At 45.1% G+C, this 26607-nt stretch overlaps 1 protein-coding gene across 1 annotated transcript; it reads left to right on the plus strand.

Annotated features, from left to right (window-relative positions):
- Positions 1-2411: 2411 nt before the first annotated feature.
- Positions 2412-24526, plus strand: ckap4 (cytoskeleton associated protein 4). The gene is made up of 2 exons (XM_086010220.1): positions 2412-3324; positions 23102-24526. The coding sequence occupies exons 1-2, from the start codon at positions 3031-3033 to the stop codon at positions 24338-24340; spliced, it is 1533 nt and encodes a 510-aa protein (XP_085866346.1). The 5' UTR covers positions 2412-3030; the 3' UTR covers positions 24341-24526.
- The last annotated feature ends 2081 nt before the right edge of the window (positions 24527-26607 follow it).

Raw genomic sequence — 26607 nt, forward strand, 5'->3', positions numbered from 1 at the left:
AAGACACAGTGCAAACCTATAAAGGTCCAGTACTAAAATTACCCCAAATAACAACAGAAAATGCTGGAAAAACTCAGCAGGCCAGGCAACATCCGTGGAGAAAAAATAGAGTCAACGTTTCGGGTGAAAACCCTTTGTCAAGACTAAAGAAGCACAGGAAATGAAATAGATTAAGAGGCCAGGCTGGGAGAGAACAAAAGAGAAGCAGAGACATTAAGAGGTATTCAAAACGAGACGAGATGGTGATAGGACAAGTGGAGACAAAAGACGGCTCTAGATTAGGTGTGAAATGCGCTGGCAGAATGGGAGACAGCTGCCATGTGGGAGAGAGAAAAAAAAAGAAAGCGGGGCGGGGGGGGGGGGAAAGGCCAAAACAAAGGTGTGGATAAAAAATATAAGTAAAAATGTAATAGGGGCCGAGGTTATGATCTGAAATTGTTGAACTCAATATTGAGTCCGGAAGGCTGTAAAGTGCCTAATCGGAAGATGAGGTGCTGTTCCTCGAGTTTACAGTGAGCTTCCATGGAACAATGCAAGAGGCCAAGGACGGTGAGGTCCGAGTGGGAATGGGGTGGTGAATTAAAATGACAGGCAACCGGAAGCTCGGGGTCACCCTTACGGACTGAACGGAGGTGTTCCGCAAAGCGGTCACCCAATCTGCGTTTGGTCTCCCCAATGTAGAGGAGACAAAGGAGAAAAAATTACCCCAAACTGGTTCCTCGTTAGACCTAGACTACATACATGTAGACACTCAGAGGTTGAACTCCAAACCATTGTCAACACCTTCACCGAAGCGTACGAGAGCATGGGCCTTACTCGAAACATCCATAAGACAAAGGTCCTCTACCAACCTGCCCCTGCCACACAGTACTGCCCCCCGATTATCAAAATCCACGACAAGGCCTTGGACAACGTGGACCACTCGGGAGCCTACTGTCAACAAGGGCAGACTTCGACGATGAAGTCCAACACCACCTTCAGTGTGCCAGTGCAGCCTTCAGTCACCTGAGGAAGAGAGTGTTTGAAGACCAGGACTCGAACCCGGCACTAAGCTCATGGCCTACAGAGCAGCAGTGATACCCGCCCTGCTGTATGCCTCAGAGACATGGACCATGTACAGCAGGCAGCTCAGAGCACTGGAGAGGTACCACCAACGCTGCCTCCACAAGATCCTGCAAATCCATTGGCAGGATAGGCACGCCAACATCAGTGTTCTGGCTCAGGCCAACATCCCCAGCATCGAAGCTTTGACCACGCTCGATCAGCTCCGATGGACGGGTCACATTGTCCGCATGCCCGATACGAGACTCCCAAATCAAGTGCTCTACTCGGAGCTCCGGCACGGCAAGAGAGCCCCAGGTGGGCAGAGGGAACGCTTCAAGGACACCCTCAAAGCCTCCTTGAAAAAGTGTAACATCCCCACCGACACCTGGGAATCCCTGGCCCAGGACCGCACAAAGTGGAGGAGAAGCATCCGGGAAGGCGCCGAACACCTCGAGTCTCTTAGCCGGGAGCAAGCGGACGCCAAGCGCAGGCAGCGCAAGGAGCGCACGTCAACCCAAGCACCCCACTCACCCGCCCCTTCAACCACCGTCTGCCCCACCTGTGACAGAAACTGTAGGTCCCGCATTGGACTAATCAGTCACCTGAGAACTCATTTTTAATGTGGAAGCAAGTCATCCTCGGTTCCGAGGGACTGCCTAAGAAAAGAAGACAAGGGCGGAACAAGAGTTTCTCATTTTCATGTGGGACACAGTCTGCTGGGAGTTGCACAGCAGTTGAGAGAAATGGTAATTTCGAAGCCTGGGGAGAAAGTATATTTTTGTCATAAATCCATCACACTTTACAGACACAAAAGACATTCACAAAACAAATGTACTTATAATACAAACGTTTGAAAAAAAACAGCCATAGATGGCATATCCTAAATGTGTGCCAAAATGGGAGAAACTCATTAAAAAAAAAATGTTAGCTAAAGGTGTAATTAAATAAAGACTAGCTGCAACTCTCGGGTTATAACTGTTGAATCACTCGCATAAGTGACCTCAAATACTAATGTACCCCTTCGATGCTTCTCTTGAAATTCTTGACATACTCATCTAAAATATTTGTATTGGATGTATCTACAAGGAAAAGAGAGAAGCAATGTCCTTTACCAACTACTTAAAAATGTCGACGGATATGTTAAATTTCACAGGTTCACCCATTCCCATCTCCCCTCCCAGTATGCGCCTCTTCTGCCAGTCGCTCGGTCGCTTTGCTCTGAAGCCAGACTGCCACGTTGAGTGGGTAGGGCACTGGAGGAGCCAAACAATAGACCTTCAAGTGACAGGACCCGGGTTCGTGGTCCCGGGGAGGCCAATAACGCCAGGACGCCTCCTTGATTCTTTTTATATGAACGGACAGCATCTGCTCACACTTTGTCCGTCAGTTTCCACCTCCCCGATGCGATTTCCACAATCACAATAACATCGCCTCTTAGCAATATTGTCCAATAAAATAGGTGATAAATGTGTGTAAATGTACGGGGAATCGCCGCAACTCATTGCATGGTTGTGTTTCAATGGTCAAATCAGTCAACTATTGCGCCTGAATGACAAACTGGAAAATGGAAAAGGGAAATACACAGCTCAAACAATAGAGGGGAAAGACTGCGGCGCAGCAGCAACAGGGGAAGTATGGAATGGTTCAAAGTCCACATTAACAATCGTTTGTGAGAAAGATGAGAGTGAAGTTGTGGGATTTTGGAAGGTGATGTAACTGGGTCCAGCTGCACATCCAAATGAGTTTGTTCCCCTCCCATAGTACGTGGCAGTAGCGGACCCGGTCCTCTACAAATCACTGCAGCCCTGACAGAGAGCCCGCGGCGCTGAAAAATCAGACTTTTCAGCAACTTCTCGGGCTGAACATCCAACCCAACTTATTCTGCGGGTCACTGACGCCCCTCCTCTGACTGTCTGGCCGTCTCAGAAAGTTAACATTCAGTTCCAGGACCACACAACACTGACAGAGATTGCACATTCTTGCACTATGTATTCCGTGAAGCAAAGAAGTAAAAATAATTCTGATTGGGGTTCTCACACGCTGCAGGATGACGTGGCAAAGAGGAGCTGGAAGGGAAACAAAGGGGGAACAAGGTCGGGCTCGGCCATTGGGACGGTGGTGAGTTGCCTGCTCTTTTTAACTCTGGCTGCGGCGGCTGCCATTTTAGGCTGGTATATCCACAGCCTCTCGGAGCAAATCAACCATTTTAACAAAAGGAACGAAGAAACAACCCGTCAAAGCAACGAACTGGCCAAGAAGATGGAAACTGTTCTGCAACAGGTAAGAGGTTCCCTTCTACAGCATTTCCTTTTTAAGTTTTTGCTATGCTTGAAAAATTCTGCTCTATTTTGCATGTCCTGTGGTTGAAGTAAATGGAGAGGGTTTCTCACTTTAAACAAATCAATTTAAGAATGAGATGGCTAATTTTCACACTTGTGGGCGTCAAGGCCATTTGCACATAAGTTAACCACGCTGGCTGCAAAGACAAACCAGAACGATACGCCTCCTGAAACAGCTGTCACACCTCATGGCTTGAGGGTGCTCGGTCGTCTGATACTTTTGCACAGATGTGCATCAAACATTTCTCATCAACGGGAAGCTGTCGGTATAACTGCGCCCCATGACAATTATATGGCTTACATTTACCACCCAAGCAGGGATAATGCAGTTTCTGAAAATGGCATCTTAACGCAGGAGTAAATTAAGGCATCAAGTCAGAGTCAGTTGCTAGTAAGGGGGGGAACTATGTTTTACAGCTCATGTATACTGCAATACCGGCAGTGACCACACCTGTATATAACACTGAGTAGTAATCTGTACAGATCAGTTGCAGTGTGAGCCACGTTGAGTAAACACCTGTTGTACCGTTCTCCGCAGTCTGTGTCTCATTATACACGGACGTAACATTGGCGACGAGGCAGGTTCGAACCTAACTGCAACTCTGCATCACCTCCCGGGGATTCGTTCCTGGAGATCAGTGGATTGGAGGTCAAGGCCAGAGACTCAGGCGTCGACCACGGGCAACCGCCCAGTCATCCAGCAGAGACTCGAGAATTGCGGGGGAGGCTGTCGAGAGCCAGGCTTGGCTTTCCAGTCGAGGTGGTCCAGCGAATCGGGCTGGCAACAGGTCGTGCGCAGACCCTTCCCGGTCAGCGGCGGGCTAGAGCCCGACCGAGCTGCACAGCAAAGGGCCGAGCAGCGTCGACAGGGGAGAGAGAGAGAGGGCAGAGCGCACAGGGTGCAGCCGGTGTTCAGGGGCCGAGCAGCGTCAGAGAGGGAGAGAGAGACGCGCAGAAACCCGCGAGGCGCCGCCACTGCCATGAGGACTGCCGAGAGCAGCGTGCGCAGGAGAAGCGCGCGAAACCTACAGGGCGCCGCCATTGCCACGAGAACCGCCGGGAGCGGCGTCAGCGGCAGCGGGGAGGAAGGAAAGCGCGGGAGACGCCATTGGGAGACGCCATTTTAAACCACACCCAAAATGCCGAAGAGTGGCAGTATCACCGCATTTGACAATGAAGTCGAAGATTGGACTACATATGTCGAACGAATAGAGGTGTACTGCAAGGCAAATGGGGTGTCAGGTGACAAGAAAGCGTCGGTATTGTTAAATTTAATGGGTGCAAAGACGTATAGTTTATTACGAAATCTAGTAACCCCAACGAAGCCAATGGAAAAGAGTTTTGAAGACATAGTAATGATACTAAAGGAACATTTAAACCCCACACCGCTGCTGATAGCAGAAAGATTCAAGTTTCACAAACGGAACCAGCATAAGGATGAAAGCAATGCTGATTATTTAACAGAACTGCGTAAACTATCGAAACACTGCCAGTTTGGAGCGGGACTGGCAGATACCTTAAGGGACAAGTTTGTGCGTGGGCTTCAAAGTGAAGGAACCCAGAAACGGCTTTTATCTGAAAAGGACCTTACGCTGGAAAAGGCTTTCAGCATTGCGGTATCATATGAAGCAGCAGCACGGGGCGCTGCAGAGATACAACAGAGACCGCAAGAATATGGCACAAACGAAATGTCATATGGAACCGCGAAGTGCTATCGCTGCGGCAGAACAACACACGACCAGAATGATTGCTGGTTCAAAGACAAAGTGTGCAGACAGTGTGGAAAAGTAGGACACATAGCACGAGTCTGCAGGTTGGGAAAGAAAACCAGCAATAAGAAACCGACCAAAGGAAAGTACAAGAAGGTACATAAGATAACGGAGAATAGTTCAGACGAACAAAAGAGTGATAACGACTCCGAAAGCAGGGAACTGAGTTGTCTGAAACTACATAATGTGATCACAACGGAGGATCACCGAACCATTTGGGTCACTCTCAAGATAGCAGGAGTCCAGGTAAAGATGGAATTGGACACAGGATCAGCCCCAACAGTCATAAACCGACGGGACTACGAGTGGCTATTCTCACACATACCCTTGAGAGACACAAAAATTATTTTGAAGACGTACACGGGGCAAAAAGTCTACCCCAAAGGAAAAATAAGGGTCACCGTTACATATAACGGTAAGGAAACACCAAAACTAGACCTGTATGTATTGCAAGATGGAGGATCACCATTACTGGGACGTGAATGGATCCAGAAAATACAACTGGATTGGCATTCCATACAGGCACTGACTGTGGCTGACAAAAAGGATGACGACGTCACACCTGGGCGACTGTCAAAGATCCTAACTGACGCGAAAGAAGTGTTCCAGCAAGGACTCGGAACACTAAAAGGCATGACAGCGACGAGTAAAATTGAAGAAAACGCAAGTCCAAAATTTTTTAAGGCCAGACCGGTACCTTATGCAATCCGCCCAGCTGTCGAAGCAGAGCTGGAGAGTCTGGAACGTTCAGGTGTACTGTCCAAGGTAGACTGGAGCGAGTGGGCTACACCCATCGTCCCTGTGATGAAAAAGTCGTTGAGCAGCACGCCTGGGGAACCAAGGAAGGTTCACATCTGTGGGGACTTTAAGGTAACAGTGAACCCGGTCCTTCACACCATACAATATCCACTTCCGCGGATTGAAGATATTTTCGCCTCGCTATCTGGAGGGAAACGCTTCACTAAGGTTGATCTGGCCCAGGCGTATCTGCAAATGGAGGTAGACGAAGCATCAAAAAAATACCTCACAATCAACACCCATAAAGGTCTCTACCAATACAACCGGCTGGTATTCGGGGTAGCATCAGCTCAGGCTATTTGACAGAGGGCAATGGAACAAGTCCTGCAAGGGATCCCAGGGACCCAGTGTTATTTGGACGACATCCTGGTCACGGGCGAAAATGACAGTGATCACCTTGCTAACCTGGAGCAGGTGCTCACTAGATTGCAGGAATATGGGCTCCGAGCTAACCGCCCCAAATGCGAGTTTTTTAGAAAACAGATCTCGTATTGTGGCCACGTTATAGATAAAGAGGGGTTACGTAAATCCCCAGAGAAGACTGAGGCAGTAGTCAAGGCTCCAGCACCGGAAAATGTGTCACAACTGAGGTCGTTCCTCGGGCTGGTAAACTACTACCATAAGTTCTTGCCAAATTTGTCTACAATACTACACCCACTGAACACCTTACTGCAAACTGGGGTGCCATGGAAGTAGAGTGACGAATGTAGACGAGCTTTCCAGAAGAGCAAAACACTAATCACATCGAAAGAGGTATTGGCCCATTACAACCCAGCATTACCAATTCGGTTGGCATGTGATGCGTCACCCTACGGCATTGGAGCGGTGCTGTCCCACAAATTCTCGGACGGCTCAGAGAGGCCAATAGCCTTTGCGTCACGATCACTAACCTCAGCCGAGCGCAACTACGCCCAGATTGACAGGGAGACCCTCAGCCTAGTGTGGGGAGTGAAAAAGTTCAATCACTATCTGCATGGACAGAAATTCACCTTGCTGACTGATCACCAGCCTCTTGTCTCCATTTTTAATCCGAAGAAGGGCGGTCCGGTGATGACTGCGCAACGACTACAAAGATGGTCACTTTTTCTAGGGGCGCACCACTATGAGATTGAATATAAGGGCACGAACACAGCATGGAAATGCTGATGGGCTATCACGCCTGCCACTGCCTACTGCGGAGGAAGCACCAGCAGTGGATCCTGTCGAAATATTCCATTCGACTATAGTTGAATACCTACCGGTAACTAACGCTTGTATTGAAAAGGAAACCCGAAATGACCCGACACTGTCTCGGGTATATGATTTGACGGTGAAGGGATGGCCAGCACATGGCGACTCACTGTTGCCAGCATTCTCGACAAGGAGAGAACAGCTGTCAGTGTGCCGGGGGACCTTGATGTGTGGATCCCGAGTGGTAATCCCACCCAAGTTAACGGATAGTGTGCTCAATGAGCTTCATGAGGGTCATCTGGGAGGGGTAAAAATGAAAAGCCTAGCCAGGGCTTATGTGTGGTGGCCGGGAATCGATAAACAAATCGAGGACCTGACCAAGAGCTGCTCAGGATGCCAGAAAGTCCAAAATGCACCACCACAGGCCCCTCTACACCCATGGGAGTGGCCCTCCTCTCCATGGCAACGGGTGCATATTGATTTTGCTGGTCCATTCATGGACTCAATGTTTTTAATAGCCGTGGATGCGCACTTGAAATGGCCTGAGGGGATCAAAATGTCCTCCACCACCACGGAGAAAACTATTGCAGTCCTACGGACCATTTTTGCCAGGAATGGTTTGCCAGAACAGATTTGCTCCGACAACGGACCACAGTTTGTGTCCGAAGAGTTCCGGAGGTTCTTGAAAAAGAATGGGGTAAGGCATTACATATCCGCCCCGTATCATCCAGCCACAAATGGATTGGCTGAGAGGTTCATACAAACCTTTAAGAAGGCAATAAAGGCTATGTACAATGACAACATGCCGCTGCAGCACAAGGTGGACAATTTCCTGTTCGCCTACCGGAATGCGACACATGCAGTCACCAACCAGGCCCCAGCCATGATGTTCTTTAACCGAAGGTTAAGATCTCGCCTGGATTTGCTCAGACCAAACGTACGAAGAGATGTTGAGAGTAAGCAATTCCAGCACATCCATGAGAAGCCAACAAGGAGCTTCAATGTAGGGCAACCAGTCTTGGCCCGTGACTACTGAACAGAAAAATGGCAGCCAGGAACGATATGCACATGGCAGGGCCCACTAATGTACACAGTGGACGTTGGGGAGAGCATCGTGAGACGCCATGCTGACCAGATCCTAGAGTCACAGGAACAAGTCAACCCCATGCCTCGCCCATACGTACCTGGTGATGAACCCGACGTACAGGTCGCATCTACCCCAGAAACGGTAGCATCGGAAGCTGATGAACCAATCGACGACAGGGGGCCAGAATCGCCTCCGTACCAAGAGCAAGACACTCGGGAAAGGCGCTATCCAGAAAGGATCAGGAAGCCTCCCCAAAGACTGAATATATAAATGGACTATTTTTAGCTAATGTTGCATGTTAAAAGTGTTAATTGTAATTAGTTTGATGTGTAATTGTTAAATGAGTGTTATGGTACTGTTAATCTAAAAGGGGAGGAATTGTAACGTATATACCTTTTAAGGGGGGAACTATGTTTTACAGCTCATGTATACTGCAGTACCGGCAGTGACCACACCTGTATATAACACTGAGTAGTAATCTGTACAGATCAGTTGCAGTGTGAGCCACGTTGAGTAAACACCTGTTGTACCGTTCTCCGCAGTCTGTGTCTCATTATACACGGACGTAACAACAATCTACCACCTTAACGAGGCACTTTTTAATCTGTAAATATATGTGAAGGAATGCAAATCGTTGTCATATCATAGAGGGCTGGTGGTAAAATTGCAAATGATGTCACGAAGGAAACTAGAAAAAGGCATATTTTTCTGAGCCAGTATTTGAACGAAACCGTTTGCCGATTTAAAGATGTATCTTCTGGAACACAAACAATGCTTCTTATTCCTCAGGGATAGGCCTGCTATAGAGCGTGATTGCAAAAAAAAATCAATAAAGTAGCAATACTGAACAATAAAGGACGGCAGGAAAATTAATGTGAATGCGCAGAGGTCAAAATGCTATCATCAAGAGTTTGCCCCGCAAGAAGAAACACAAAACTTGATTGAGAGGTAGGAATAGAATTGCAAAGATCTTAAGATAATACCTGCGAGAGATACCTCACTACCAGAGTCATAGGACCACAGAAGGCAGCCACTTTTCCATTTCACCTGCGCTGGTGCTAGGTCTTTAACTGGGGTTGTCTACTTTGCCCTTTCCCTGTGTTTTTTATACTAAATTCCCTTCTAAATGATTTTGTAGTCTGTGCTTTAATAGCTAGCTGTGGTAAAGTATACATGCTCTAATAACGCTGGAAATTTTCTTCTAACTTTTCCTTTGTTCTCTGATGTTACCAATTTGCCACAGTGGAAAAATAATTTACATAGAAACATAAGAAACAGGAGCAGGAGGAGGCCATTTGGCCCCTCGAGCCTGCTCCACCATTGGATAAGATCATGGCTGATCTGTTCCTGGCCTCAACTCCACTTTCCTGCCCGCTCCCCATAACTCTTGACTCCCTTATTGTTCAAAAATCTGTCTATCTCCACCTTAAATATATTCAATGACTCCGCCTCCACAGCTCTCTGGAGTAGAGAATTCCAAAGATTCACGACCCTCTGAGAGAAGAAATTCCTCCTCATCTCCGTTTTAATTGGGCGTCCCCTTATTCTGAAACTATGCCCCCTAGTTCTAGATTTCCCCACAAGGGGAAACATCCTCTCTGCATCTACCCGGTCAAGCCCCTTCAGAATCTTATATGTTTCAATAAGATCACCTCTCATTCTTCTAAACTCCAATGAGTATAGGCCCAACCTGCTCAATCTTCATAAGACAACCCACTCAAATCTGGAATTAACCTAGTGAACCTTCTCTGAACTACCTACAATGCAAGTATATCCTTCCTTAAATTAGGAGACCAAAACTGTACGCAGTACTCCAGGTGTGGTCTCATCAACGCCCTGTACAGTTGTAGTAAGACTGCCCTACTTTTATACTCCATCCCCCTTGCAATAAAGGCCAACATTCCATTTGCCTTCCTAACTACTTGCTGTACCTGCATGCTAACTTTTTGTGTTTCATGTACAAGGATCCCCAGGTCCCTCTGTACCGCAGCATTTTGTAGTCTCCCTCCATTTAAATAATAATTTGCTTTTTTATTTTTCCTAGCAAAGTGGATAACCTCACATTTTCCCACATTATACTCCATCTGCCAAATTTTTGCTCACTCACTTAACCTATCTATATCCCTTTGCAGATTCTTTGTGTCCTCTTCACAACTTGCTTTCCCAGCTATCTTTATATCATCAGCAAATTTGGCTACATTACACACAGTCCCTTCATCCAAGTCATTAATATAGATTGTAAACAGCTGAGGCCCCAGCACTGATCCCTGTGGCACCCAACTAGTTACAGTTTGCCAACCTGAAAGTGACCCATTTATCCTGACTCTCTGTTTCCTGTTAGTTAGCCAATCCTCTATCCATGCTAATATATTACTCCCAGCCCCATGAGCTCTTATCTTGTGCAGTAACCTTTTATGTGGCACCTTATCGAATGCTTTCTGCAAATCCAAATACACTACATCTACTGTAATTGCAAAATACTGCAGATGCTGGAAATCTGAAATAACAACAGAAAATGCTGGAAATACTCAGCAGGCCAGGCAGCATCTGTGGAGAGAGAAACAGAGTTAACGTTTCAGGTCTGGGACCCTTCATCAGACCCTTCCCAGACCTGAAACGTTAACTCTGTTTCTCTCTCCACGGATGCTGCCTGGCCTGCTGAGTATTTCCAGCATTTTCTGTTGTTATTTTACACTACATCTACTGGTTCCCCTTCATCCACCCTACTCATTACATCCTCAAAGAACTCCAGCAAATTTGTCAAACATGATTTCCCTTTCATAAAACCATACTGAGTCTGCTTGATTGCATTATGATTTTTTAAATGTCCTGCTACTGCCTCCTTAATAATGGACTCCAGCATTTTCCCAACTTCAGATGTTAGGCTAACTGGTCTATAGTTTTCTGCTTTCTGTCTCCCTCCTTTCTTGAAAAGAGGTGTTAGATTTGCGGTTTTCCAATCCACTGGCACCTCTCCAGAAACCAGGGAATTTTGGTCGATTACAACCAATGCATCCACTATCTCTGCAGCCACTTCTTTTAAGACCCTAGGATGCAGGCCATCAGGTCCAGGGGACCTGTCCACCTTTAGTCCCATAAGTTTGTCTCGTGCTTTTTCTCTAGTGATGGGGATTGTTTTAAGTTCCCCCCCTCCCTATAGCCCCTTGATTATCTTATTATTGGGATGCTTTTAATGTCTTCTACTGTGAAGACCGATAAAAAATATTTGTCCAAAGTCTGTGCCATTTCCCTGTTTCCCATTATTAATACCCCAGTCTCATCCTCTAAGGGACCAACGTTTACTTTAGTTACTCTCTTTTTATATACCTGTAGAAGCTCTTACTGTCTGTGTTTATATTTCTTGCTAGTTTACTCTCATAGTCTATCTTCTCTCTCTTACAATTTACTCTCTCAAAACCTTCCATAATTTGAAAATCTCTATTTGATCAGCTTTAATTTTTCTGTTTATTTAGGGGGTCCCCAGAACTGTACACAATACTCCCAACTGTGGCCTAGCCAATATTTTTTTAGAAATTCAACATAATTTCCTTGCTTTTTTTATTCAATGCCCCATTGTAAAACCCAGAATCCTATTTGCTTTGGTTATCACATGATCTGTCTGCACCCTTGCCTTTAAGGATGGATGTATCTGCACCGCAAGATCTCGATTTTCCTTCAGTCTGTTAAGAATCTTACTCTTTAAGGAACGTCACCCTTCACTGTTATTTTCCCCAAAATGTACTACTTTAACACTCTGAATTAAACTGCATTTGTCCACTCTTTGCCTCCAGTAATTTCTGAATTCTTCCTTGCTGTTTGCCATGTCCTCAATTTGGTATTATCAGCAAACTTCAGTATCATTTGTCTCCTGCCAAATCATTTATAAAAATGTAAAGCAAAAGCAGTCCCTACATCCCGCCAATACAAAACACATCTATTTACCCCTCCTGTCCCATGGTCATCTTTCTATTCATGCAGCTGCATTACCCTTTAATATCATGTACTTTCAATTTCTTTTAACAAGGCTCTTACATGGCACCTTAGCTTATGAAAATCCATATCTACAAGATCCACAGCATCCCCTGTGTCTACACATACTCTGACTTCCTTGAAAAATTCAATGAAATTAGTCAGGCATCCATGCTGAGTATACCTGATTAGCCCAAGTTTTCATGAATTTAATCCTGTAATATGGACTCTCGTGATTAAATGTGTAAAGCTCCAAACTTGGTTGGGATTCTTGCTTGATGGGAATGCAAATTGGAGAGATGGGCATGGAGGTCAGTGCTTCCGATTCATGGTGATTAATTTTAATCACCAGAAAATAATCAGTGCTATGAATCAACTGCACTGAGCTCCACGTCTAATTCTCCAATACATGCTCCTGTTAAGTGAGGCTCCACACCGGAGCAAATTCTCAAAAAATATATATTTAACCACAACTGCGATAAGATTAATTGGCTTATTATTTACCACCCTCCAGTCCTTTGGCACAATTTCCATTTCCAAAGATTTTTAGAAATTTATGGTTCATGCATTTGCTATCTCTTCCACAATCTCATTCAGTGTTCTGGGTTGCACACCATCCAGCCAATTACTTATTTAATCTCACTAACTTTTTTAATAGTTTCAGTTTAAATATTTATCTGCAGCAGTAGCTCTTTTGCATTCTTCTTAGGTTATGTGTGGTTCAGTTGGTACAGTTGTTATGTTTGAGTTAGAAGTTTGTGGTTTCAAGTCCCAGGGTGGACATGACCTCATAATCTTGGCCAACGCTGCAGTGTCACACTTGAAGAGTGCTGGATTGTTGGAGGTACCATCTCTTAGATGAGACATCGGAACATTTAGCCCCTTGAGCCTGTTCCGCCATGATCTGTGACCTAACTCCATATCCCTTAATACCTTTGGTTAGCATAAATCTATGAATCTCAGATTTAAAATTGGCAATTGACTGAGCCTCAACTGTTGTTTCTGGAAGAGAGTTCAAACTTCTATCACCCTTTGAGTGTAAAAGTGCTTCTTAACTTCACTCCTGTAGGATTTGGCTCTAAATCTTAGGCTATGTCCTCTAGTCCTAGACTCCCCCAACCAGGGGAAATAGTTTCTGAGATAGTAGAACACATTCACATTTTTGGCAAGGAAAAGACAATATAATACACAACCATAAAATAGCTAACTCCATCCATTTATGGAAAGCCAGAGGAGATGTAAGTACAGTGCTGTCTGTCAGTTACGCCATCCTGATGCAGCATCCAGTGAATAATTTAAAGTCACCAATAACTTCTGGGCAGTTTGGGTCTGGTCGGGTTGGGTTGTTATCTGCAGACCTTAAAATCAAAATAATTGGGAAAATAAGGGAAGAATGTTGAGGTAAAATGTGCGTTAAGCACACAAGAATCTGGGGATTACCTTTGCTTCATAGGATTGGGAATAGTTAACTTGCACAAAGACTATTAAGCCTTTATTATACTATATGTGGAGTACCCACAGCATGTGGTTAGTGATGCAAGAAAGCAGCCAGTGTTATACTACCTGCTTGCATTGTTGAATATGCCAGAACTGCACTTCTTTCTTAGCCTCTAACTGCAGTCCGTTTTTCTCAAATTGAGAAGAACTGGTGGGGCACTGAGCACTTTCTGAATGATTTTAGAAGAGTGACTAAAAATGAAGCTTTGCAGTGTTTCACACTGCTGCTACCACTGCAAACTGAAAAGAGTGCAAGATCACCTCTCAGAGGTGTTAAGTACCGTGAGATGTTTTTTCTACATTAAGGTCATTATTATATAAATGTTGTTATTGTTGTCTCACTTCCTCAGACACCAGCTAAAACTTTCAACATGAGACTGCACTTTTAGTGCCAGCACACCAACATCATGACATGGTCCAAGTTCTACAATGGAAGCCAGCAATGAGAGACGCATATTTAACTCCTAATAACAAAGCATTTTGTTCCACTTTTCTGTTTGTTTGTTGGCGCCTATTTATGTATTTGTCATCTGAAGAGCTGAATAAAATGTTTTTACCAACAGAGGTGTTCAAAGTATTACTAGTTGGAGTGATGTTTACCAGCAGTTATTTGAAACATATGTCAGTTGGCAGCACTCTCAGCTCTGAGTTGGAAGGTTTTGGGTTTGAGCTCTGTGCCAGGATTTAAGTACATAATTTAGGCTGACATTTGCATGCAGTACAGAGGGAGTGCTACATTGTCAGAGGTGCTTTCAGAGGAATTATGAAAAACAAGGTCCTATTTGCCTGTTCAGGTGGACATAACATATCTCATGCCACTATTTGAAGAAGAACAGGTGGGTCCATCTTGTGTCCTAGCCAATTGGTACCCCTCAACCAACATCACCAAAACAGATACACTAGTCATTTATTCAATTTGCCTTCATGTGTGCAATTTGGCCATCGTGTTTGCCGACAGTGACTTCTAAAAGTAATACATTGCTTGTGAAATGTTTTGGAACATCCTGAGGATGTGAAAAGCATTATATAAATGCAAGTTCTTTCTCTTTTACATATAAAAGTCAATTAGTAACAGTTTTAGGAACACTCTTTTTAAAGTTTTAAAGATTATTTTGTAAATCATGTACTTTTAAATGTGAAGGTTTGTGCAAGGGATTATAACAAACAGTAACACATAAAGGATACTAGTATAGAACATCTGTTATACTGCTTCTTGTATTCATCTGGTACTGCAGTATGTAACACACTCAGCAGTGGCTTAAACTGATTTTTACAGACCAGTGAATACATTGGGATTGGCTGTTTCTACTGATTTACATTGAACAACCGTTTTGTTTGGGCTTTACATGGATAACAATAATCAGAAAATATTACGTAATAACATGCAAAGCAGTAAGTATGCAGAACAAATGTAAATGAAGTATATTTTTGTAAATGCAGCAATCAGAAGGCACTTGTAAATAAATTGTTGACAAATGGATACTTGACTGTTGTTCAAAAATCTATTCAATTCATGTGCGAGTTTCCTGAAGAAGCGACTGGATCCAATAATTGTTTAGTTATGTGACTGAAATGTATTTAAGTGCTAACCATGCAACATACAGTGTAGATTTCTTGATTGGCCCTCAAATCGTGTTAGTCTGGCAGTGTGTTATTAGAAATAAAAACAGAAAATGCTGGAAATGCTCAGCAGGTCAGGCAGCATCTGTGGAGAAAGAAACAGAGTTAACATTTCAGGTCGATGACCCTTCGTCAGAACTTATACCATTAGTATAATGGGCCAGAAATTCGGGTCGGAGGCTTACCGCGGGCGCAAGCCCCGGACCTGCACTTAGCGCGCCTGCCGTTGTGCTGTGGGGCCACGTGGGATTCCGATCCTGGGCCTTCTCCAGCTGCCGGTGTGCAGTGCTCGCGTATCCCAGTGGCGAAGTTAGTTCGCAGTGTCCCCTGGGATCACGTGGGCCATGGGGAGCCAATTGGAGCAGGGAATCTCCATTCATAGATTTGACAGGAAGACCAGTCAAATCTATGAATAGAGATTGGCCCCAAAACCTAAGTAAAACTTCAAATAATTTTTTTTTAAACCATCACATTTTTAAAATAACTATAAATTACATAAATTAACTATTTTAAACAAAAATTTAAATTTTTGAAAAAATTAAAGTTTTTAACGGGGCTAAAAATAAACTTATGTTTCTTTAAAGTATTTTAAAATGATAAACCTGTGGAAAAAATGTTTTAATTTTACTTAATTAACCTCTTACCTTGTTAAAAGTCGGCCTTGCGACTGCTTTTATCACGCGCAGCTGCTAGGGACTTAGCCGCACGGAGAAACCTGTTTTTTTTTTTAAATCGGAAGTTCCAGGTGTATGCGCTGCCTCTCTGGCGCACACGTTTGACCTCCGAACCCCTTCCTTCAAGGGAATGGAAGTTCTGGTTTCCAGCGCATGCGCAGTGCATGCACAAAACCGGCACTTTCGTTGGCCCTACGCGTGAGTACACAGCGCGTACTCACCCGTGGGGACCCGAATTTCTGGCCCAATGACTCTGCCTTATTTATGGGGTCAGATTAATCTACAATATGTGGGTGATCCCCCAGCCATATTGGACAGTGTTGGAAGCTCACTGGGGGAGGGAGACATTGCATGCAAACAACCCTAGGTGAATTTAAGGGACACAGCCACTTAAAGGCTGCATACGGGGCAAAAACATTGGTCGTTTTTTTACAAAAACTGTTAACATTTTTAATGGAAGTTGAATTTCTGCCCCATATTAACAGAAGAACACTTAATGCAATGTTAATAATTCAACCTTCGCCAAGGTTTGGGTATCAAAATGCCTGGTAAAATCTAGTAGCTAGCCCAATAAATGTGGAGGCAGGGAACCAAGTCTGTGGTCAAGTGATAGAGTGACACTACACTGAAACTCCCTGTTTGCTGGCTGGTGAAGTGGTGTTGGCGCTGAATTAGGTGGTAGCATGGAGGGTGGTCTTGTTTGGTAATGCAGGAGTCTCCCCATGGAACAGCAATGCAGCATGCCTAGAAAGAGGCAGAGGCAGAGAGCATGAGGGTGCAACTGACCGATACTGTCACTGGCAGTGCTCGCACAATCTTGCATGTTAACTTCAGGTGTCTTTGGAGCAGTTGGCACAGCCTCCATTTGTCAGACCGCTGCCCTTGAGCCTGTGGAGCCAGTAGTCATTGTCAGGTAGGTGTGTCTGTACCTGCAATTGTAAGTGGGAGGGTACTGGCAGGTGGCTATACTCTTCCTATACTGCAGCCTGACCTGCCTGACATCCCTCCATTGCTCCTCTTCTTCCTTCTCCAAGAAACAGATTGACTGGTAAATACCCTGCTCACGAACTCTTTGGGCAGGATTTTCATTGGGCCGTGGAGGCAGGATTGGAGGCGTGTGGGGGGTTAAAATCTCAAAATCGGGGGCACGAAGCCATCCCGCCCCCAACCCACCTCCATGCCAGTTTCAAAGGAGGCGGATACCCGACCTGTGCTGGGAGCCACCTCCCCGAGGCGGGAAGGAGGTTAGTGCCAATTAACTGCCTGTCAACAGGTAGTTAACAGGCAGTTTTTAGCCTAATCCCTATTTTCATTCCTGAAGTGTGGGATTCCCGACGGCTCCAAACCACGCCAAGTTAGCGAGGCGGACTGTCGGGCTTGGAGGGTTCGAGATGTCCAGTGTTCAGGTGAGTGATGGGTGCATGAGTGCAGAGGTAAGTGTGTTTGGTGTGTGTAAAGTGTTTAAATAAGTTTTACTTACCTTTTCTTATCTTCCTTCCTTCAGGTCTCGGGAGTCCCTCATCTCACCGGCACAGAAAGCAGAATGGCCGCGAGCTGTCAAAAATTGCAGCAATCAGCTTTCTATTCTGGGGAGATCTCTAAATCAGCCTGAGAGGAAGGAATTAACTTCGTGTGCAGATTGTTAGTGTTTGACAGCTTCAAAGAGCTGTCAAACACTGATATTTCATCTGTCAAAAGCTCTTACATAGAAACATAGAAGATAGGAGCAGGAGTAGGCCATTCGGCCCTTCGAGCCTGCTCCGCCATTCAATGAGATCATGGCTGATCATCCAAATTCAGTACCCTGTCCCTGCCTTCTCCCCATATCCCTTGATCCCTTTAGCCTGAAGAAATATATCCAACTCTTTTTTGAATATACTTAATGAACTGGCCTCCACCGCCCTCTGTGGCAGAGAATTCCACAGGTTCACCACTCTCTGGGTGAAGAAATTCCTCCTCATTTCAGTCCTAAATGGCTTACCCCTTAGACTATGACCCCTGGTTCTGGACTCCCCGGCCATCAGAAACATCCTTCTTGCATCTAGTCTGTCCAGGCCTGACAGAATTTTATAGGTTTCGATGAGCTCCCCTCTCAATCTTCTAAACTCCAGTGAGTATAAGCCCAATCGACACAATCTCTCCTCATACGTCATTCCTGCCACCCCAGGTATCAGCCTGGTGAATCTTCGCTGCACTCCTTCCATGGCAAGAACGTCCTTCCTCAGATAAGGCGACCAAAACTGCACACAATACTCAAGGTGCAGTCTCACCAAGGCCCTGTACAACTGCAGCAAGACATCCTTGTTCCTGTACTCGAACCCTCTTGCTACAAAGGCCAACATACCATTTGCCTTCTTAACCGCCTGCTGCACCTGCATGCTTACCTTCAGCGACTGGTGCACAAGAACACCCAGGTCTCTTTGCACTTCCCCTTCTTCCAATCTATTGCCATTCAAAAAATAATCTGCCTTCCTGTTTTTGCCACCAAAGTGGATAACCTCACATTTATCCACATTATAGTGCATTTGCCATGTTTCTGCCCAATCACCCAACCTGTCCAAATCGTACTGGAGTTTCACGACATCCTCCTCACAGCATACCCTCCCACCCAGCTTTGTGTCGTCTGCAAATTTGGAGATATTACATCCAATTCCCTCGTCCAGATCATCAATATATATTGTGAACAGCTGGGGTCCTAGGACCGATCCTTGTGGTATCCCACTAGTCACTGCCTGCCACTCGGAAAACGACCCGTTTATTCCAACTCTTTGCTTTCTGTCCGCCAACCAGTTCTCTATCCAAGTCAATACCTTGCCCCCAATCCCTTGTGCCTTAATTTTGCACGCTAATCTCTTATGCGGGACCTTATCGAAAGCCTTCTGAAAGTCCAAATACACCACATCCACTGGTTCTCCCTTATCTATTTTACCAGTTACATCCTCAAAAAATTCCAGTTGATTAGTCAAGCATGATTTACCTTTTGTAAATCCATGTTGACTTTGTCCGATCTTGTCACTGCTTTCCAAGTGCTCTGCTATTACATCTTTTATAATGGACTCTAGCATTTTCCCCACTACCGATGTCAGGCTTACCAGTCTATAATTCCCCGCTTTTTCTCTACCACCTTTTTTGAATAGTGGGGTAACATTAGCTACCCTCCAATCCATGGGTACTGTTCCAGAGTCTATCGAGTTCTGAAACGACCAGCAACGCATCTCCTATTTCTAGGGCCACTTCCTTAAGTACCCTAGGATGTAGATTATCAGGCCCTGGGGATTTATCGGCCTTCAGTCCCATCAATTTTCCAAACACCATTTCCCTACAAATACTGATTTCTTTCAGTTCCACCCTTTCATCAGACCCTATGTTCCCCAGCATCTCTGGGAGGTTATTTGTGTCCTCCTTTGTGAAGACAGAACCAAAATATGTATTTAGTTGGTCTGCCATTTCTTTGTTCCCCATTATAAATTCCCCTGATTCTGACTGTAAGGGACCTACGCTTGACTTCACCAATCTTTTTCTCTTCACATATCTATAAAAGCTTTTACAGTCAGTTTTTATGTTCCCTGCAAGCTTACTCTCATAATCTATTTTCCCTTTCTTAATTAATCCCTTTGTCCTCCTTTGTTGAATCCTAAACTGCTCCCAATCCTCAGGATTATTGCTTTTTCTGGCCAATTTTTATGTCCTCTCCTTGGATCTTATGCTATCCCTAATTTCCCTTGTTAGCCACAGTTGAGTCACCTTTTTTGTTTTATTTTTATGCCAAACTAGGATGAACAAATTCTGTAGTTCATCCATTCGGTCTTTGAATGTTTGCCATTGCCTATCCACCGTCAACCCTTTGAGTGACATTCCCCAATCAATCCTACCCAACTCGCTCCTCAGACCATCGTAGTTTCCTTTATTTAAATTGAGGACCCTAGTCTCTCAGTCAACTACTTCATTCTCCATCTTAATGAAGAATTCGATCATATTATGATCGCTCTGACCCAAGGGGCCTCGTACAACAAGATTGCTAATTAATCCTTTCTCGTTACATAATACCCAGTCTAAGATGGCCTGATCTCTAGTTGGTTCCTCGACATATTGGTCCAGGAAACCATCCCGTAAACACTCCAGGAATTCCTCCTCCACAGTATTGTTACTAATTTGGTTAGCCCAATCTATATGTAGATTAAAGTCACCCATGATGACTGCTGTGCCCTTATTGCATGCTTCTTTAATTTCCCTTTTAATGCCATCCCCAACTTCCGCCTTACTGTTTGGAGGTCTATATACCACTCCCACTAACGTTTTCTTCCCCTTAGTATTTCTCAATTCTACCCATACAGATTCCACATCATCAGAGCTAATATCCTTCATTACAATTGTGTTAATCCCTTCTTTAACCAGTAATGCTACCCCACCTCCCTTTCCTTTTTTGCCTATCTTTCCTGAATATCGAATACCCCTGGATGTTGAGTTCCCAGCCTTGGCCATCTTTGAGCCACGTTTCCGTTATCCCAACCAAATCATATTCGTTTACCTCTATTTGCGCAGCCAATTCATCCACCTTATTACGAATGCTCCTCGCATTAAGCCACAAAGCCTTCAGGCTTGTTTTTTTAACGCTCTTAGACCTATTAGAATTATTATTTGCTGTGGCCACCTTTGATTTAAACCGCTGATTTCTCTGGCTGCCACTTTTGTTTTTCTCCTTCCTATCTTTTGCTTTTATCCTTGTTTCCCTTTCCTCTGTCTCCCTGCTCAGGTTCCCAACCCCCTGCCATTTTAGTTTAAACCCTCCCCCAGAGCACTAGCAAACACTCCCGCTAGGACATCGGTTCCAGCCCTGCCCAGATGCAGACCGTCCGGTTTGAACTGGTCCCACCTCCCCCAGAACCAGTTCCAATGTCCCAGGAACTTGAATCCCTCCCCCTTGCATCATTCCTCTAGCCACGTATTCATCTGAAATATCCTTCTATTTCTACTCTGACTAGCACGTGGCACTGGTAGCAATCCTGAGATTACTACCTTTGAGGTCCTATTTTTAAATTTACCTCCTAACTCCCTATATTCCGCTTTTAGGACCTCATCCCGCTTTTTACCTATATCGTTGGTGCCTATATGCACCACGACAGCTGGCTGTTCACCATCCCCTTCCAAGATGTTCTGCAGCCGCTCTGAGACATCCTTGACCCTTGCACCAGGGAGGCAACACACCATCCTGGAGTCTCGTTTGCGGCCGCAGAAACGCCTATCTATTCCCCTTACAATAGAATCCCCTATTGCTATAGCTCTCCCACTCTTTTTTTTCCTCCCGTGCTGTACAGCAGAACCACCCCTGGTGCCAGGAAGTTGGCTGCTGCTGCTTTCCTCTGATAAGTCATCCCCCCCCAACAGCACTCAAAGTGGTGTATCTGCTTGAGAGGGGGATGTCCACAGGGGACCCCTGCACGACCTGCCTGCACCTAGTACTCCACCTGTTGGTCACCCATTCCCTTTCTTCCTGTCCAACCTGTACCTGCGGTGTGTCCAACTCTGTAAACATGCTATTCACGATGTCCTGAGCATCGCGAACGCTCCAGTATGCATCCAATCGCAGCTCCAGTGCCGCAATGCGGTCTGTCAGTAGCTGCAGCTGGATGCACTTCCTGCACATGTAGTTTTCAGGGACACAGGAAGTGTCCCTGAGTTCCCACATATCGCAGGAGGAGCATATCACGTGGCCGGGCTGTCCTGCCATGACTTACCCTTTAATTAATTGAATTTAAATTAAATCAATCAATCCCCACTAATTACACTACAGTTAAATGGTTTACCAACAGTCCCCGTTACACCAGAGAGACCTTAGTAACTATAAACCACGGAGTTAAAGTTTAAAAAAGAAAGAAATACTCACCAACCAATCACTTACCTGCTTCCTGGTGACGTCACACTTTGATTACTTTTTACCTCTCTCCCCCGTTGCTGAATTGGTAAGCCTCGCCTCGCTGCCGCCGCACTCCTCAGTCCACTCCCAGGTCCAGCCGCTGTGGTCGGGCCTCGCCTCGCTGCTGCCGCACTCCTCAATCCACTCCCAGGTCCAGCCGCTGTGGTCGGGCCTCGCCTTGCTGCCGCCGTGCTCCTCAATCCACTCCCAGGTCCAGCCGCTGTGGTCGGGCCTCGCCTCGCTGCTGCCGCACTCCTCAATCCACTCCCAGGTCCAGCCGCTGTGGTCGGGCCTCGCCTCGCTGCCGCCGCGCTCCTCAATCCACTCCCAGGTCCAGCCGCTGTGGTCGGGCCTCGCCTCGCTGCCGCCGCGCTCCTCAATCCACTCCCCAGGTCCAGCCGCTGTGGTCGGGCCTCGCTCACTGCTGCCGCGCCCCTCAATCCACTCCCAGGTCCAGACAGATGAAATGTCAATCTGTGACGTCACCCGTTGCCGGGTGGCCCTTAATTGGCCTGCTGAGCCCGCTGGGCGGGCTCAACAAGGTCAATCAAGTGAAAATCGCGTAGGTTGGCCACAACTCGATGGAGACGGGACTGCAACCCCGAAAGTTGTAGTCCCGCCTCCTACACGCCTCCAGTATCAAAATCCAGCCCTTTGCCTCCAGTATCAAAATCCAGCTCTTTGTCTCCACATAGCCCATGTTGTCCAGTATTTATGTTTGAACTTAAGTTGATCCTTAAGTTTCCAATTTATACTTAAAGATTTGAAAACAAATGCTGTAAGAAACTGTAGCATTTTGTTTCTCATAAAATTATGGCAGGGAAAGTATTAGACAAGAAACCAACTATTACCATGGAAATTAAACTTGATCTGTTTTGTTGTTTACTGTGTGTTTTCTTTTCTCATCTATTAACTTGACAAACCAAATGTGTGGCTTTTCCTGTGTGTTTCTTTTTGAAGGTGGTGGGTACATTGAGGTTTATTGTGGTGACATTTTAACCATTCAGAGTGCACTGAATGACTATTTCTGAATTTTTTTTAGCAGCCCATTTCACAGATGTAGCAAATGTCAATTATTACACAAGAGGTCAAGCATTCAGATGCATTTATGACATTAGAATGACAAATTAATTATCCTCATTGTATTTTGTGTTATATTTCCAGTCATTAGCACACTATGATATTACTGTTTTATATGAAGACTTTGTTATCTATTGCAGATGGAATCTACTAAAGTCTTGATTGACAGACTGGACTCAGTTTTGCATGACACCCAACAGGAGCTGCAAGAAACTAACAATGCAGTCAACAACGGCAAAAGCAAGACAAATCAAATTGGTGAAACTCTGCAAAAGCTGCAGAATGAAATCCTTCGAGACCTCTCTGATGGTATCCAAGATGTAAAAGATGCAAGAGAGAGAGATTTTACATCTCTTGAAAAAACAGTCGAGGAAAGATTAACAGAATTAACCAAATCAATCCATGATAACATTGCTGTTTTTACAGAGGTACAGGCGAAGAGTCAGAATGACATTGATGAAATTAAGTCAAAGATCGGTTCACTGGAAATAACTGTTGAGACAAAGGGTCAAGAAATTGCATCTTTAGTCGGTAAATATGATCAGTTGAAAAGTACCTCATATTCACAGCAGACTGCACATGAAGCACTGAAGCAATCAGTCTCTAAAACTGAAATCTCTCTCAATGCTGTATCTGAAGCGATTCACGATTGTCGGCAAGACTTACAGGAAACTAAGAACAGCATGAATGAGCAAGAAAAAATACTGCTTTCAAAAACAATTGATGCTTCAGTAAATATAGAAAAGAATAATGAAAATTTTGAATCCCGGTTAACTGCGACCGAGGAAAACGTTATGGCTTTGAATACAGCTGCAACACACTTATCTGAAAAAATAGAGTTCTATGATCTAGATTCAGTGCAGAGAACGATGAAAAATGTGGCTGAGTCTCAGGTGTCACTCGGTAATGATATCCAAACACTAAAAGCAAACCTGAAAGATCTGCAAAGTCTGGCAACAGATGAAGCGCTTAATGCTCTGCAGAATGAAATGCAAGCTCTCGAATCACATCAGAAGCAACACATTGAGGAAATGCAATCTGAACACAAGGAAAGGTTAAAGCAGTTGGAAAAAAATGTCGGTGAAATTGATGAAAAATGTAAGATTGTTGCAGCTGCGTTAAACTCAATGGAAGAGACTGTACAGTATGAGTTTGATGGGAAATTATCTTCAATGGAAACATCCATGGATGAACTGAGGTCTTCCATCAGTGAGGCAAAGAGTGACCTGGAAGCATTAGGGTCAACTGTGGACAGCCTACTCTCAAAACCTGAAAAGACTGAGACTGCTGAGGAGGAGCTGACATCCCTAAAGCTGTCACTGAACGAGTTGCAATCTGATGTTGATAAACTATCAGTGACTTTAAATAGATTACAATAAGGCATTGATTATAACCAGTTAGACCACGTTTTTAAACAGACAATCTCAATATCCTAATGAATAAAGCATAGCTCTGAGAAAATAGAATGTGAAGAGATTGTATTATGAGGGTTTTTATAATGAAATACAAACATATGTAATGTATTGCAATACTTTGCAGTTAAGAAATAAAAGTTATGAAAATAACCTTTTTTTGTTCAATATAAGTTTAGTCCGACACTGATAACCGGTAAAATCAACCTTTTGGGCTGTAATAGAAATTCTTCCAGCTAAAAACCAACAAATTGTCCTTCATTCCGTCTACTGTCCAAGGTCAAGGTTTACAGATTGAGATTCCATGCATATATAGCGAGCATGTTGGTTTAACTCCCCCTGGCCTTGAAATAACACTGGGCAGAAATTCAACTCACGGCCCCCTGTTTTTCCAGCATGAAACCGGCATTGGACCGTTGAATTTTATGTCCTGATCTGCTATACCTGAAGTGCGGTGAACACTATATTTGCTCAGGCAACTTTTAGTGAGTCCCCCGTGGCTCAGTGGTAGCACCCTCGCCTCTGACTCAGAAGATTGTGAGTTCACAGCAGAGATTTAAGTACATAATCTAGGCTGACTCTGTTGAGTGAACTGCACTGTCGGAGGTGCCGTCTTTCAGATGCGCCATTAAACCGAGGCCCTATCTGCCCTCTTAGGTGGATGTAAAAGATCTTTTGTCATTACTTTGAAGAAGTGCAGGGGCACTCTCCCTGGTGTCCTGGCCATTATCCCTCAACCAACATCACTAAAAAACAGATTACCTGGTCATTATCACATTGCTGCTTATGGGACCTTGCTGAGTGCAAATTGGCTGCCACGTTTCCTATATTACAATAATGACTACACTTCAAAAGTACCTCATTGGCTCTAAAGCTCTTTGGGACGTCATGAGGTTATGAATCGAAAGGTTATGAAAGAATTTATAAATCTAAGTGCAAGCACAGGCGATGCAACACATGCCCTTTTACCCCCTCCCTTCCCACTGTCCTGGGCCCCAAACACTCCCTCCAGGTGCAACGGCGATTTACTTCTACTTCTTGCAATTCAGTATACTGTATTCGCTGCTCACGATGTGGTCTCCTCTACATTGGGGAGACCAAATGCAGATTGGGTGACCGCTTTGCGGAACACCTCCGTTCAGTCCGCAAGGGTGACCCCGAGCCTCCGGTCGCCTGTCACTTTAATTCTCTGCTCCACTCCCACTCTGACCTCACTGGCCTCAGCCTCTTACACTGTTCCAATGAAGCTCAACGTAGGACCCCAATTTGCACATCTTTCAATTCGGCACTTTACAGCCTTCTGGACTCAACATCGAGTTCAACAATTTCAGACCATAACCTCTGCCCCTATCTTTTTTTTCTCTCTCTCACATGGCAGCTGTCTTTCATTCTGCCATTGCCATTTACACCTCATCTAGAGCCATCTTTTGTTTCTTAACTTGTCCCATTACCATCTCCTTTTGCCTTGAACCATCATCCCTTTTGTCTCTTAATCTCTCCTGCCTCCCATCCTATCACAGACCTTCCCTTATGTTCTTTCCTCCCCTCCCCCCCTTTCCCTGCCCCTACAATTACTTAACAACCTGTTCCGTCTCCAACTTTTTCCAGTTCTGACTAAGGGTCATCGACCTGAAACGTTAACACTGTTTCTCTCTCCACAGACGCTGCCTGACCTGCTGAGTATTTCCAGCGTTTTCTGTTTTTATTTCAGATTTCCAGCATCCACAGTATTTTGCTTTTGTATATAAATCCAAGTTCTTTCTTTCCTAGTCATACTGGGAAACCACCTGTAACAGGTATTAGGATCCCTAAATGTGCAAATTGGGGTCCTACGCTATTTGTAAGACCCTGAAAGTGAAATTCAGGCACAAATGGGTGCAGCATTTTGCCACGCACACTCCACCTAGTTGTTCCAGGCGTTGAGCGGCCTGAACAGCATTCCTTAAAGCGACCATTAGAGAACAATCAAGATAAGGTCCAGGAGGTTTTCAGTTTTTGTTTTTATGGGCTTAGGAGAAGCAGGACTGCCTGTTGCCGACCCATTTGAAGCCCCGCCCCCCCTGCGATTTCTACAACCCCACCGGCCCTCAGACATGCTCTGCAGGCCAGCTCAGCTGGCTGAAGTCCTGCCCACCCTGACCAGTGAGCCGCAGTGGGGTGCCCATTTGGTGCCTGCAGCTCGCCAGCAGCATTCAATTGAGGCCCGAAATCAAATTTGGCTCAGGTCAGCACAG

The sequence above is a fragment of the Somniosus microcephalus genome, chromosome 17, assembly GCF_052327205.1.
Source record: "Somniosus microcephalus isolate GS21.2 chromosome 17, FLI_Smic_1.0, whole genome shotgun sequence".
Lineage (NCBI taxonomy): Eukaryota > Metazoa > Chordata > Chondrichthyes > Squaliformes > Somniosidae > Somniosus > Somniosus microcephalus.